Raw genomic sequence first — 16,408 nt, 5'->3', positions numbered from 1 at the left:
TGTAGAAGAATATTTTTTTTAATTCAGTTATGCATCCAGTACAAGAAATTACATATTTGATTTGAAAAGGTGATAATGACACATAATAAATTATTTCAGTAGACCAATGTTAACTATTATCATACGAGTCTTCTGAGATCGGTCAGCAATGCCAATCCATTACAATGTATTTAAGATTAAATAAAAAGGTAAATTGTGATATGACCATTTCCAATTGATGCATATCATAACTATGGTACATTGTTACCAGTTTTGGGGTTAACTTGTGGTGCTGAAAAACAATTTACTAATTTGGGCTAGACAACTAAATAACACCACCTACCACCAAAACACTGAATTTATTTTTGCTTTCTGAAATGTAATTGTCATAATAAAAACCAAATTTGGCTTTCAGAATGCAGTAGTTATCTTGCTGACCAAAGAGTAATTGGAGGTATATTTAAACTCTAGAATTCTGTCCAAATTGTTTTACAATGGCAAAGGTTACAATGGTGACTGCCAATTTGAATACGTGCGAGATAATCTAAACCGTAAGGAGTACACAGAGTAAAAGTCTATTCAAAACAGAGTGAACAATCATTAGGTCATTTCAATTAGTTAGATGTGAATAAGTTATATACAAAAGTCAAATGTTTTTTTCTACCTGTTGAATTATTGACTTACTGAGCTAGAGATGCATATAGACCAGAAACAAGACTCCTGTTGCAAGGAATGGGGATTCAAGGTCCAGTTAGACACCCAAATTAGTGATGGGTAAATTCCTGCTAAGAAACTAGATTGCAGATTTAAAGGAAAGTGTGCTTTATATTGTGCCTTTCAACATCCGGACATGTGTTGCAATGAGGATTTAAAATAAAATTGTTTAAAGATGCCAACCAATCTTAGCAAAGTCAGGAAGCATAACAGCAATAGGTTAATAGCTTGAAAATCATTTTCACAGATTTTTAGTTGAGGGACAATTTTGGCCAGGACAGCAGCTTCAGATGTAAATATTGCACAACAGACTAAGCCTCGGTCTAATGCCTCATCCAAATGATGAGCTCTATAATAGCATCGAATTCCCACAGTATTGGCACTGAAATTCCAGACAAGGTCTATCTTGAACCTCTAGAATGGGGATTGAATCCATGATGTATGAACGCTGGCAAAGAAGTACTATCATTGTACAGAACTGAACACTTCAAAGTTTAGGGAGATTTAGACTCGCATTATAATGGAGAAAAATAATCTCCATTTGCAACTTGTTTCTTATGTAAAATATTCTTTTCATGGAATTTCAATATCAGGTTTAAATTTATACCTGTACAGTGACAACATTCAGTTAAGCCAACTACTTTTGTATGTGGCTTCTCATCTTCTTACGATTTAGAATCCCCAGGAACACATGCCAAGCTAAACTTTGGTCAGCTTTACTGCAGCAAAATAGTACTTCTAATTCATCCACCTAAAGTCTTGATTGCCTCTGAAGTAACAATTGAACAACTACTGCCAGATCATGGATGGTCTTACTCTATGGACTCATGCCAAATCGTGACTGATTGCTTTACAATCTGCCTTGTGTCCTCCCTTCCCATATTCCTCAGAAATCTTCCCAATCTTACTTCTAGCTTCCTTCAATTTGTAATTTGTACATAGAAAATATTTAAAAGTAACTGCCAATGATAACCAGACAGATTGAAAAGTGACATTATCAGCTTAGTATAAATATTTCAATGTTTGATTATAACACAAAGAGCTTGGGTTTCAGCTGCCCTACTGAGAAACAAAGAGAAGATCACACCAGCAGATGCATAGATAATTGATTTATGATTCATTGCATTTGAAGATACTCTGGGTATGAACTCAGCACCATAACCAGATCTGTCCATTGTGCTTCACAGTGACGTGCAAGAGACAAGATTTATTTCAGAATTCATTCTTATAATAAAGCACATAAGACCAGAATTATGCAAAAAATTATGACACTGAAGTAGTGATATCTAGAAGAAAATATAAAATTATTTTTTGCATTAAAACTTGTTAAATTTTTATCAATTATTCTGAAAACATCTATTTCCATCAAATTTAATAAATTGATACGTGAAGAAATGACTAGAGATCTGGCAGATACAAGGATATTGACAAAGCTCTGTTCAACATAAGATGGATGGAAAATACCCTTAATTTCTCCCAGTTTAATAAAAGCTCTCAGCTACACTATTGCAGGATAAAGCCAGCCACAGGCTGTTATAGTGCCTTTACAGATGTCAACCAATTTGCAGACATGAGTTTATAACCATACTTCCCATACAATTGGAATGTCCTGAGGCAATGTGCATTCTTAATATGTCAGAAATAACTTACATGTGTACAAAGTCCGTGTCATAACACCTATACAAATTGGCTTCAAATAAATAAAAATGGATTGACCTGCAGAAGACATCACTGAGATCTGGCTCAATGATGAACCATCACATTTCACATATACTTAGTAGAGCATCACTTTGGGTAAAACAGAAAATATATATGTGATAACCCACTCCATGAGTTACACAGCAAAGGAAAGTGCTGCTTTCTTCCAAACAAAACAAAATCTGTAATATCTATGTCGAAATGTGGCATTTTTCACACACAAATCAGCCCCCTAGAACAAGTAGAGTGATCTATTTTAATGAAAATTATTTAAGAAATTTTCCATGTATTCATCTAACACCCGGATGATTATTTCATCAGAATTTAGCTATACAACTTGATACTATACTATTTTGTAGTCATGTAAACATTTGTGTTAGAGTAAAGATAGATGACATGTGGATACCACATAGCTGCTGGCATGAATAATCTATTCCGCTCTGTATTGCGAAGAGATGGACGGTGAAACAAAAATGAACAATTAATTTACTCAGAATTCTTTTAAATACAGCTTAAAAATTACTTGTGTTAAAGAAAATCTCAGGGGATAAATGGGTTCCATTAATCTCACAGTACAGGGTGTCAAATCCATACTTCATTACAACACCAAAGTTGAGGTACTCTAATCTCAAGGTCAAAAGATTCATCATTTTGGTTATCTGCTGGTAAAGCCCAAATAATTTATAAACCTTGTGCTTAATGTTACCACTGCTACAACACATTTAATAAGAAATTGAAGTAGTAAACACTTAATCTATTTCTCCATTCAATCACCATATACTTCCATAGTGCTGATCAAAGAAAAACTTAAGAGACAATTTCTATAGATCCCGTAGTGCAATTGAAAGTCAGGTGTTCATCTATTGTGGTATGGCTATCCCTCTTCATAAGGAGATTAAGGTAAGATGCAAATACCAGTCATAGAATGTTACCATGAATAAAAATATTCTCTCTGTAATATCTATTAGTATGAATAGAGATATATTTTAATTAAACATAATGGAGTCAGGGTCTTGGTTCGCCATCTGAGCAATATGCTTCAATATATCTTTTTTGGTGATTATACCTAGGAGTCGCCTGCAATAGAAGAGAAGCATTTAGTGTTGGTCCCTGAAAATAAATGATAAATTGCTGCATTTATGCACACAACATTCTTCAGATGCTGAAAATCTTGAGACAAAAAAATTGCTGGATGAACTCAGCAGGTCAGGCAGCATCTATGGAGTATAAACAGTCAACATTTCAGCTGAGAAGTGAATATCAATTTTCTAATTTCCAGTAATTATTCCCTCCTTTTTCCATTTCCCATTCTGGTTATTCTTTCTCACTCTCTCTTCTCACTTGCCCATCACCTGTCTGGTTCCCTTCCTTCTTTCTTTTCCTCTCCTTATTAGATGCCTTCTTCTTCAGTCCTTTACCTCTCCCACCTGTTCCCCACCCCCCAGACTCCTACTTCATTCCCACTTCCCCACCTTCTTCCTCATCTGGTCTCACCTATTTCCTACCAGCTTGTACTCCTCCCTCCTCTCCCCTAACCTCCTGATTCTGGCTCTGTCTCTTTCCTTTCCAGTCCTGATGAAGGATCTTAGGCAAAACTTTGACTGCTTATTCCCCTCCATAGATGCCATCTGACTTGCCGAGTTCCTCCAGCATTTTGTGTCCTGCTGCATTTAAAACTAGCATTATAAAACACGCAAGAATCAGTCTGATGAGGTATCGCTGCACTCCTTCTATGACAAGTATTCTTTCCCAAGGTAGGGAAACCAGACCAGCATACAATATTTTAAGTACACACCCACCAGGGCTGTATATAATTAGTGAGGTGTCTTTACTTTTTTTATTTAAAATGTTTACAGTAAATATCAACATACCACTTGCTTCCCTAATGCTCATTAGAAAATAAGCATATTAATGTTCAGTGATTTACACCCAAGTACCTCTGAACACTAGCACCTGTTAATTGTTCACTTTGAAAAACATTCAGTTCTTCTGATTTTAACCAAAATGGATGACCTCATTTATTTTTACATTTATGTTTTTGCCCATTCGCACGGTCTCTCGATAGCCAATTGAAGCCCCTCTGCACTATCCCCAAAACCCGCACAGACATCCATCATGACATCATCAGCAAACGCCAATAGAGTACAGTTGGTCCTCTTTTCTAAACTGTTGACATAGGTTGTGAGCAGATAGGACCCCAGCACTGATCCCTGTAACAGCCCACAAGCCACAGACTAAGACCCCAAAATGATCTTTTTATTCTTTCCATTTTCAGTCTGTTGAAGAATTCTCAACACAGCACTATATTTCCCCAATCCAACTAACAAATTTTGCTTAATAGCAATTACACTTTATCCTTCACTATTCTATTAGTTACAACTTCAAAAAGAATGATTTGTCAGACACGATCTTCCTATCGTAAATCCAAGTTGACTCTTCCCAATCCTATTTTATTTACTATACACCCTGCTACCATCTCCTGAGCACAATTCCTCCCATTCTTTCTCTAATTCCTATCTGAAGTAGTAAAGTTATACTTGCTCCCTTCTAATCTGTAGTAGTTCTAGAGTCCATACAACTTTGGAAGATGACAACTAGCACATCAACTAGCTCCAGAGGCAACACTTTCCAAAACCTTGAGCTATGGTTCAGAAGATTATGGGATTTAATAGCCTCCAGTCTCATTTATTTCTTCATACCTTTTACTTTACCAAATTATTTATAGCTCTTCATTCACTCATGACCCAACTTCAAATGTTTTTGGAATATTCTCTGTTTTCTTTCATAAAGGCAACCTTAAAGCAATATGCATTTTCAGTAAATTGTGTACCAATCTCTGAAACACTGTCTATTTTAATGTGGTTTCTCAATCTATCATAGTCAACTTATGGTTAGGGACTTTATTTTGATTTAAGATCCTGATTTCTGACTGATATGTCAGAAATAAGCTGTTTTGATAACATAAAACGTATTACAAATATATTTTTCCTTTCATTGTTTCTATATTGTTAGACAATTTTTCCAGCCACTTGCGTTTTCACTTGCACCAAATGGCTTTTACTGACAGCTGAAGGTCATCCAATCCAAGTGACAGGAGAGAAGGTATAAGGCAGTATAGGCATTCAAGGATCTCATTACTGAACAACTAACTCAAAGACTTAGATCAAATTGGCTCTAGCACTCAACGTGTTTAGTTTTTATTCATGTTCAGCTTTAATCAGCAAGTTAAATGTTAAATTACAACATTAATACTAGACGGCTCTCACCATTTATAAAATAACTTGTGGTGGAAAAGTTTGAGGGTCTGCTTCATTCATAAATTTATTGTATTTTGTGAATTATGTGAGATTATACATTTAAATAATTGATGCCAATGAAATTCTCAGCTAATGTTATTAATCTTTTTAGAGTTGCTGCATTAAGGGATTATTAAGATTTCTGCAATACCGCAACTCAATCCTAATCTAAATGAATATACTATAAGGGACTAATTCAGTCTAGTCCTCAGACTAGTAATTTCACCTTGATTCCCTTCAATTAAAGACGGAATTTGAATCGGGAGAGGGAGATAGCGTTGAATGCTCAGTTTTTGCAGGCTATTTCTACACCATGGTGCATAGAACACAACAGATTGTGATTCAAAAACATTTATTGCTATATTGTTACTTGTTTTGCAATGAGATGATAGGTGTGTGCACGAGTTTACAATTAGAGCTGAATGAAGGATTTATTTAGGATTCTTGACAGTCACATGCAAACCATATAGTCTTCTCAGATTTAGTGCTTGGATCTATTTTCTAGGTAGAAACATGAAAAACCTTTTTAGCATTCTTGATTAACAAGTGATGGAGATGCTGGTTAAAAATGAGAGCTAATATGCCGAAGTAACTTTATATACTCACAGCAACAGTTGAAGTAACTATTTAAGTTTGAAAATAGATTTTATTTATTGGGATACAGTGTGGAATAGGTCCTTCGACCCACATCAACCAGTGACACCCCAATTTAATAATTACAAAATTATTTACAATGACCAATTAACCTACCAACCGGTGTGTCTTTCGACTGTAGGAGGAAATCTAAGCACAAGGAGGAAGCTCACGTGGTCACGAGGGAACATACAAACCCTTACAGGTAGTGGCTGGATCGCAGGCACTGTAAAGCATTGTGCTAACCACCACCCACTGTACCACCCCATTTTTGAAGTAAAGTCATAAAACAAAAATAAAACACTAATACTTACCCATTGTGGGTAACAAGACACTGTCTTAAGCCCAGTTTGCGGAATATGTCAACCACTATTTCCATAGGTGTATGGTCTGTAACTGTAAATGGACTCAAATCTAGTATGGCACGAAGTTTGAGTACAGCAGGGCTGTTTGGAAGTTGCACAGGAGAGTGTTCAGTGAAATAAATATTGGAGGTGCTTACAACCCCATCTTGTCGTTTCCTTCCATTTTCTGTAATCAGATGTACAACCAAAACATTAAACATTTTTGTTCCTTCTGTACCAATTACAATTATAAACATATGGATAGCTGATGTCAAGGGAATCGAAACATTTTAATTTCATAGCGTGCAGAATATAGAAATATTTTCAGTTCACTTAACAGCAAACATTTAAATGACTAAAAATGAAAAGGTGCAGAGAATTTACTTACAACTATAATAAGCTGCACTTTTATTCATCTGGATTTCATACTTCTGGAATTTTAGTGCAATTGACAAAAACTTGTTTATAATGAAAATTAGCCTAAACAATGAATTTTAAAGTGTATGCAAGTGGCCTTAAAATATAGAATTATGGTGCAAAACATCATAATTTAAAGTGATAAGAATGGTTGGAAGTACACTGCAAGTTAGTTTGGCTATTGCACTTTGAGCAAATCATCAATAATCAATATTACAGAATGCAAATCCCACAATTTGTGCACAATCAGCCTTTATACCCTTCATGAACTATTCTACATAAACTTAAAAGATACTAGTACTGCTTGCAGTGCAAAAATGATTTTAAAAAACATTCAACATTTATCTGTTATAAATATATTAAACAGTTTTAGGCCATTGACTCTTTGAATAAACTATGTAGCACTAAGTATCTCAGTCTTATCATGTTTGATAATGCAAATGTAATGGAAAGCTAATTTCAGGGTTGCACATGATAACATATGTACTTTGAACTCCACCATGGCATTACCCAAAGCAATGGAGCATAAGAGATAAAGTTACTGCCTCACTCATACCTGTATTAAAAAGATGTCCCTCATCAACACCTGATAATTGTTTAAAGGACATTGTACAATGTTTCCAAAATAAAACCTTAGGCAATACGTAGACTTAATCATTAGATTATTCCCAATTAATTATCAATAAACTGTTAGTTAACTTTATCAATTTGTTGAAGTTAGAATTAAATATCATCTATCCTCATGAATTCACCATTTCTTGTGTCAGTGGACAGGACTAAGTGATGTATTTTCCTTTATAAAAATACAATACTGCACCCAATGGATATCTGAAATAAAATAGAATGCTGGAAAAACTCAGGTCAGGCAGCATCTGAACTTACTATTTCAAGTCTCAATGACCCTTTAAATTAGTAAGATCATTGATCAGAAACTTCATTTATACACACATCTTCTAATCTTAAAAATATTGTTTCATACAAGTCAAAATACTCACCAATTGAAATTATTAAGTCTCTTCTCAGGACAAAACCGACAAGTCGCTGGGATTCTTTTGATACTATTACAGGGAATCCACTATAGGTTGTTTCATTAATAATTGCCTCCACATCTTCTACCTTCATACCATCCTGAGTGAGACTTGTCAGAGGAGAGTCATTACGCCGAGGTCTCATAACATCCATTGCTAATGTCTTATGAGTAAATTCTTCCTTTGCCTCCAGGAATGGATAACCGTTCAGTCGAATATGTGCTTCATATATGCCCTCTCGTCCAATTGCATCAGCCACCCATTTACTGGTCATTACGGCAGCCATTAATGGGACGATATATTCAAGTCCACCCGTTAGTTCAAACATGATAACCACTAATGATATCGTCATCCTGGTCACACCACCTGCAGAAACAGGATTCGAGAGATTAAACAGGATACATAGCAGGCAATTTCAGATCTTTTTTCCTGCACAGTAACCATTCAAGATGACCAGTATAATTGTTCAACTCAACTGCTGGTCATTCTTTACACCAGTTTGGAATATAGAAAATTTGACACATCATCTTCTGAATAGGTAGATAATCTACTGATTGATCCTCAGACACACACACTCCATATCATACACCTACAATCTGTGTCACTATCACCCTTTATTTTTCTTCAGGAATTATTCTATATAAACCCAAGTTACTAGAAGTTTACATTACGCTGCAATTCAAAAATTAATCATAGCAGAACATTCAGTACTCTTGAGCAATATTGAGCAATTAATCTATGATTTCATAGACTGCTTAAACAACTAATGCATCATTGTCACCCATAACATTAGTACATACACCATAACATGATTTAAAACTAAAAATAAAATTGCCTGTAATCATCAATTTTTCCCATTTTACAATTCTTTGCACGTGTTCCAAAAGCAATCATCTCTGTACTTAGTTTATAAACACTTTCAATTAATGCTAGTACTAGTTATCCAACTTCATATTTTTCCCCTCATTTTTTCACTTGTTTACCTACAGTTTGTTTTTTATTAAATGTCTGGCAGAAAATTAACACAACTTTAATTGATTTTACAGGAGTTGCAAGAACAAAATATCCTGTCATTTTGTGGAGTTGGGATCTTGACTGAGTAGAGAGCTTAAAAAAAGCCATATGTTTAAGCGTCTCTCTCTTCACTCAGCTTTATTTCTCCCTCTGAACGGAATCGCTCTTCTCCTCTACAGAATAAATTTCTTCTATCCCCATTATTCAAAGAGGAATTAATTATTTTATTATGTTCTTTTAAAACTACTTTGAGTTTAGAATTTTAAAAAGAGTCAATAATTTTAATGACCTCTGTTAAAGCTAACCATTTCAAACTTTACGGCAAAGCACAAAATTGTTTTGCAGACAAGAAAGGTTAGGAATAGCGTACACACAAAGTGCACTGCAGATGCCGTGGTCAAATCAACACGTACAAACAAGCTGGATGAACTCAGCAGGTTGGGCAGCATCCGTTGAAACGAGCAGTCAACGTTTCGGGCCGAGACTCTTCGTCAGGACTGAAGGAGGGGGCAGGGGCCCTATAAAGAAAGTGGGAGGAGGGTGGAAGGTGCCAGGTGAAAAACCAATCAGAGGAAAGATCAAGGGATGGGGAGGGGAAGTAGGGAGGGGATAGGCAGGAGAGGTGAAGAAGGAATGTAAGGGGAAAGCACTATGGGTAGTAGAAGGCAGAATCATGAGAGAGGTGATAGGCAACTAGAAGAGGAGGCAGAGTGAAAGTGGGATGGGAGAGGGAGGGAATTACCGGAAGTTGGAGAATTCGATGTTCGTACCAAGGGGTTGGAAACTACCTAGACGGTATATGAGATGTTGCTCCTCCAACCTGAGTTTGGCCTCATCATGGCAGTAGAGGAGACCATGCATGGACATATCCGAATGGGAATGTGAAGCAGAGTTGAAGTGGGTGGCAACCGGGAGATCCTGTCTGTTGTGGCGGATGGAGCGGAGGTGCTCGACGAAGCGGTCCCCCAATCTGCGTCTGGTCTCGTCGATGTAGAGGAGGCCGCACCAGGAGCACCTTCTTCACGTCTCCTGCCTATCCCCTCCCTGCTTCCCCTCCCGCACCCCTTGATCTTTCCTCTGATTGGCTTTTCACCTGGCACTTTCCACCCTACCCCCACCTTCTTTATAGGGCCCCTGCCCCCTCCTTCTTCAGTCCTGACGAAGGGTCTTGGCCTGAAAGGTTGACTGCTCGTTTCAACAGATGCTGCCCGACCTGCTGAGTTCATCCAGCTTGTTTGTACGTGTTGATTAGGAATAGTGTGTTGGACCAGATCAGTTGAAGAGAGATAAAATAGAGAAAAGTAGAAAAGTGATTAATTGGCTCAGAACTTCAGCATATCTATGATGATACAAATTCAATTAGAGAAACTATAACAAATAAACATTTGTATTATTACCATGTGCAGAACGTACAATTCCTTAATGAGGTTAGGGGAGAAAAAAACCAGAGGACATGGGTTAAGGGTGAAGGGGGAAAGTTTAAAGGGAACATTAGGGGGTCTTCTTCACACAGAGAGTGGTGGGAGTGTGGAATGAGCTGCCAGATGAACTGGTAAATGCGGGCTCACTTTTAACATTTAAGAAAAACTTGGACAGGTACATGGATGAGAGGGGTATGGAGGGATATGATCCAGGTGCAGGTCAGTGGGACTAGGCAGAAAAATGGTTCGGCACAGCCAAGAGGGGCCAAAAGGCCTGTTGCTGTGCTGTAATGTTCTATGGCTCTTCTGATATCTAAACACTGTCGTGAAGTTTTTGTTTGCACATTGTTTTGCAGGCACGTACAGAACTAATTTGTTCCACTAGGAGTGTACATTGAGACCTTTAACTGAACTAATGTTACTCTATCTCTGAGTTATACAATTATGAATCTCAGTTCCAAATGATTATTTAAGTCACTTAATTGAATGATTTTCTAGTGAGGGTCCAAAGAAGCTCAGCTGCTTTACAAAAACAAATCAAATAAGATTCAGACTATCTGTGATAAATTCCCAAAGCATTTTCTGAAGAGTACAGCATTCCTTAAATTAAAAGGAAGATAGTGGTAGAAGCAAATTTACAAACATTCATTTGTATGCTGGATAAATGCAAAGTTAGGACTGGGCAAGATGCAAATCAATTGCCCAGTTTCTTGATGCAGCCTGTAAAGCCTCTCCAAAAGTCTGGCATCAGCAAAAATCAGATGCTCAGAGACACCCAATTAACTAATGAACATTTCGGAAGGAAATATTGAAACCATGAACGCTTGGAAATTATGAATTGCGGACAACCTCCAGTGTCCTTTCCCAAGTAAATACATAGTCTAAAATCATTCAAAGCTGTGCTATCTGGAACAATTTTTAAGCTGGGATCATTGACACTTCCATCAAGCAACTCTACAGAAATGTACTCAGATCAAAGATTCAGTTCAGTGTGAAATGACAGGACATTTTAGCGAGTATGGGGGCAGTGTGGTCAGTCCAGAATGCAAAATATTTTAAGAAACTGCCTTTTCTTTCAAGGATTGAATGGTTTCATGGGCTCTATTACAAGTATTTTCTACCATTTATGGATGTACGACTGAAAAACTCCCAAGTCTGTATTTTTAAACAGAGCATATAATTATTTGCAGATAGCCAGATGACCCCAGTCCTTAGGCAGCATTGATATTTTACTTACAGATTATGAAAGTTCATGTAGAAAATACACAACATCCACCAATGGATCCTTCACTCTGGAAACTGAACTGGCAGTGGAAGCTAAGCACCAAACCAACAACTTAGTAAAATTTATTGTCGGTGAGTGAGAAAGACGATTAAGTGCTGATCACAACTAAAATAGCTTACTATAGTGTGAAAGATTATGGCAATCTGGCTTTGTCTCTAATTGCAGTTTAAAAATAATTGCTTTCATATTGCTTAAGTCTGTGTTGCTGTTCTTTCATTTCTATCAATATAGTTTTTATGAATTCTGAAACTAAACCTAGTTTTAAGTGTGGTGTTTTGAAATTATTTTCCATGCACGATTTGTTACAATAATCCAAAATTAAGCCATTATTTGAATTTCTAATTGCTACAAATTCTACCACAGTAATACCAAGGGAAATTATTTCACTATTAAGCAAATTGGACAGAATAACTAGGCATGTACAACATGCAAGTCAGAAGTAATAAATAATAGCTGAGATGTTTTGCCGAGGAGTTGAAACAGCTACTTGTTTTTACTTACTTAACAGTAAAGGAAAAATCAGCCTTTCTACTGGGGAATGTCAGTGCATCAAGTTTGGAGAAGAAATGTTATTATGTACCCACAAAATAATAACTTAAAAACTTTTTTTTACCTAGACACGCAGCAGCACCAACCATGGCATACAATCCAGGAGTGATGCAGTCAGCTCCAGGACTACACCAGCCTTTAAAGATGACCCAGTCATGGTGATAGTAGGCCAGTTGCTCCATTCCCACTCCCAGAAGTCTTCCAGTTATAGCACCAACTGCCATGCTTGGTATAAAAAGTCCTGAAGGAACCTGCACATGTATTAGATAAGAATTCATGATATACAGAATTAACAAAGGCTCCAGCTGCCACAGTTTCAGACTCATTTGCGTATTAAAACTAATTTTGCAATGCCACAGCAAATTTCCAGCTGGAGGCAGCAACCTTTCCATCAACTCAAAGCAAGTGATGATAACAGTGTCACTGAAGCCTGAAATCTCTAAGATAGTCAGTCACATTTGTAACCTGAATTTACCATTAACCTTCTTTGCTTTCTGCCACAGCTTCTGTTCTTAATGGATTCTACGCATGGACAGCTTAATTTAACAAAAAAAAGGAGTGGCTTTGCCATACCACATATATAAATGTATCTATTACAAAGGAGAATACATTAAATGCAGCAACCGATTTCCCAAGGTGGAAAAAGCCCTTTGAAATGGGAATGGATCGCATTATGTATGTTTCAGCTGTATCTGTAATTCACACTCTCAGCAGCAATTGTTATTTAATTTTACTAAACATTTAGAAAGAGTTTTGAGTTATGTTGACCTATGGGCTTTTGTTGCCTTATCACACTTGTGACCAAACACGGGTAATATGTGTTAGGAAGCACAATCTACAGATGTAACACTGAACTAGTGGGCATCAATAATATGGAGAAATTTACAGTTGTGGTTAACTGGCATAAAGAATGGGTTCTACAAACAATATGACTGGGATAATTTCAAGTGTTTTTTGAAGGAGGGGTATTGGAATGGACACCTGAAAAACTTCCCTTCTCTTTTGCAAATAACACCATGCGATTCTTGGGATCTGATTGATCATTAAAAAACTGTCTTGATTTAATGATCCATCCCAGAAAGAGGTCTGCGCCACTTATTCGTTAAGCAGATTGAACCCCCATAAACTGGAAAATAGTAATAGCAAGAGGCAAGAAATATCTTGTTTGCTGCCGAGTAATTCTTGCCAAAATTGCACTGATATAGCTGAAGGTTACAGCAAGATGAGTTTGTGCAATGATCCTGAATTAACACTAATTTAATACTTATTCAGTACACTGACTGAATGCAGTCAAAATCCTTTCCATCATTCATGTTATTCTGTACATGATCTGCTATACACAATTATATATTTTCAAAAGATAGGAAGGAAACTAACTTGTACACCAGTACTTTCACAGTATTTTAAAAAGTATTGTAAAAATGGTCTCCCTACCTTCATACCAAATGTGAATATTGTGATGAAGATTTTAAACACCAATGCGAGAGCCAGCTGCCATATCGTCATGTAGACACCTTTACCTGCAGCACGATCTGGTAAGTCATCGAGTGTTTTGGTACTGTTGGCATCATTAATATAGTCACATAGTGGTGAAGAGTCCAGAAGTCCACAGTCATTGAATAATTCTGAAATGAGCCCACTGGTACTCATTCTGGTATATTCATTAGGAAAAGCTATAATACCTGTGATGGCTGTCACAACAAGGACCTCGAGAACTGGGTACTTCCCCAACATGGTGGTCTTGCGCTTTTTGCACCAGGCAATGTTAGCACGTATAAAAAAAGCTCCCCACAGTCCTCCAAAGATTCCCAGAAGAACAAACGGGAATAATTCCAACAAATGCCAAGGACTGTGGAATTCTACGAAGAACAGCACAAGGCGACTATTACGAAATGGATTTATTGACCGTAATGTGAAGGCTGCAACCAGAGCAGCAAAAAATGACCTCCATAAAGTCTTCAGAGGGAAGTAATAGCTGACCTATATAAATAAAATACATAATGTCAAGTTGGAAATCTTTTTGGCACATCCCAAAATACACTAATATTTACTCCAATTTATTCCACAGAATCTGTAGCAGTTTGAAACTCTCTGTTCCAGCATTCTATAGTCCATCCACCAGCAAGATTGGAATCTGTAGTTCAAATCCATACTAATTAAATAATTCTATTTATCATCCAAAATCAACTAAGATCTGTACTAATCTGTAGCTAATTAGTCTACCAGAGCAACATCTACCTTCAGTGTTTCCTATTTAGGGAAACGATCATGTATGTGACCTGGGAGTGTCTATACTAAACAAAAACAGTTCTCCTGCTCAAAGGAAGATGATCAGAAAGCAATTTCTGCAGTCTGGATTTTCTGTAATCTGGCACCAGTTAGGTTCCAAGGGTGCCTGAACTAGAGTGTTTTGACCTGTATAAATCTCACAAAGACTTTCCCACTACAATATATCAGAGGATTACTTGCCCAAGATGAATTTAAGAAAATAAAGAAAATGAGATAGCAGATTCAGTCATCAATTCATCTATCAAAAGTTGGGTTTTAACATTTCTAATACAGAAAATGTAAAATTCATAATTCACTGAATTTGTCCCATTTAAAAGCATTACTTCTAAAATGTCCAGAAAGAAGCATACTTTACACAAGTGCAAGTTATTGTGCTGTTAAATGGAAATGTCTGGACTATCTAACAGCAGAACGCAGCAATCAGTTATGTTCTTAAGAAAGCATTCCTGTAATCCAAAAAGGTTACAGCAGCATTACTAGCATCACAGTAATCAACATTTTTCAAAAAATTACTAACTTATTCCCATAGCAACAATATTTTACTTCGCTTTCTCTAAGTTGTTTATAAAAATAAACATGTTTAAATTGTGCCTATTTTCCCCAGCAGTAAAGCTGATCAATACCTCCACCCACTAACACATACACCTTACCCCAACAACTACTGCTTTATCATTTCCTGTCAGAGTCCCCCTTACGTACGGACACTCCTGTATCTACCATCACTTTACATACGTACAATCAGTGCATACAAGTTAACTTGCGTTTTTATATTTATTGAGTTTATTATTATGTTAGAACCATAGAACATTACAGCACAGAAACAGGCCTTTTGCCCCTCTTGGTTGTGCCGAACCATTTTTCTGCCTAGTCCCACTGACCTGCACCTGGCCCATGTCCCTCCAAACCCCTCTCATCATATACATGTCCAAGTTTTTCTTCAATGTCAAAAGTGAGCCCGCATTCACCACTTCATCTGGCAGCTCATTCCACACTCCCACCACTCTCTGCTTGAAGAAGCCCCCCCCAATGTTCCCTTTAAACTTTTCCCCCTTCACCCTTAACCCATGACCTCTGGTTTTTTTCTCCCCTGGCCTCAGTGGAAAAAGCCTGCTTATATTCACACTATCTACACCCATCATAATTTTATACACCTCTATCAAATCATCCCTCATTCTCCTACGCTCCAGGAAATAAAGTCCTAACCTATTCAACCTTTCTCTGTAACTCAGTTTCTCAAGTCCCGGCAACATCCTTGTAAACCTTGTCTGCACTCTTTCAACCTTATTAATATCCTTCCTGTAATTAGGTGACCAAAACTGCACACAATACTCCAAATTCAGTCTCACCAATGTCTTATACAACCTCACCATTACATTCCAACTCTTATACTCAATACTTTGATTTATAAAGGCCAATGTACCAAAAGCTCTCTTTACAACCCTATCTACTTGTGAAGCCACTTTTAGGGAATTATGTATCTGTACTCCCAGATCCCTCTGTTCTACTGCACTCCTCAGTGTCCTACCATTTACTTTGTATGTTCTACCTTGGTTTGACCTTCAGAAGTGCAATACCTTACATTTGTCCGCATTAAACTCCATCTGCCAATCTGTGTTCTTAATCTTATTTTGTTTCTTTTTGTGCTATGTTAGATCTGGAGTAACAATTATGTCATTCCACTCTGCACTTGTATACTGGAAATGACATTAAACAATCTTGAACTTACAATTACCTGGAAATA

The 16,408-nt window shown here is 37.0% G+C and overlaps 1 protein-coding gene across 3 annotated transcripts in view; it reads right to left on the bottom strand.

The window, feature by feature from the left end:
* Positions 1 to 2: 2 nt before the first annotated feature.
* The window catches only part of clcn5b (chloride channel, voltage-sensitive 5b), a 105,418-nt gene continuing 89,012 nt past the window's right edge, over positions 3 to 16,408 (bottom strand). For all 3 annotated transcript variants that reach the window (XM_073058232.1, XM_073058233.1, XM_073058234.1), the window contains 5 exons: positions 13,813 to 14,358; positions 12,443 to 12,629; positions 8,077 to 8,475; positions 6,635 to 6,851; positions 3 to 3,468 (listed from right to left, as the gene is read on the bottom strand). In XM_073058232.1, the coding sequence (XP_072914333.1) occupies positions 3,378 to 3,468; positions 6,635 to 6,851; positions 8,077 to 8,475; positions 12,443 to 12,629; positions 13,813 to 14,358 (1,440 nt within the window). In that variant the 3' untranslated portion in view covers positions 3 to 3,377. The remainder of the gene's footprint in view (positions 3,469 to 6,634; positions 6,852 to 8,076; positions 8,476 to 12,442; positions 12,630 to 13,812; positions 14,359 to 16,408) is intronic.

This window comes from Hemitrygon akajei, chromosome 10 (assembly GCF_048418815.1).
Source record: "Hemitrygon akajei chromosome 10, sHemAka1.3, whole genome shotgun sequence".
In the NCBI taxonomy this organism is placed as follows: domain Eukaryota; kingdom Metazoa; phylum Chordata; class Chondrichthyes; order Myliobatiformes; family Dasyatidae; genus Hemitrygon; species Hemitrygon akajei.
This window is presented reverse-complemented; position numbering and strand designations above follow the sequence as displayed.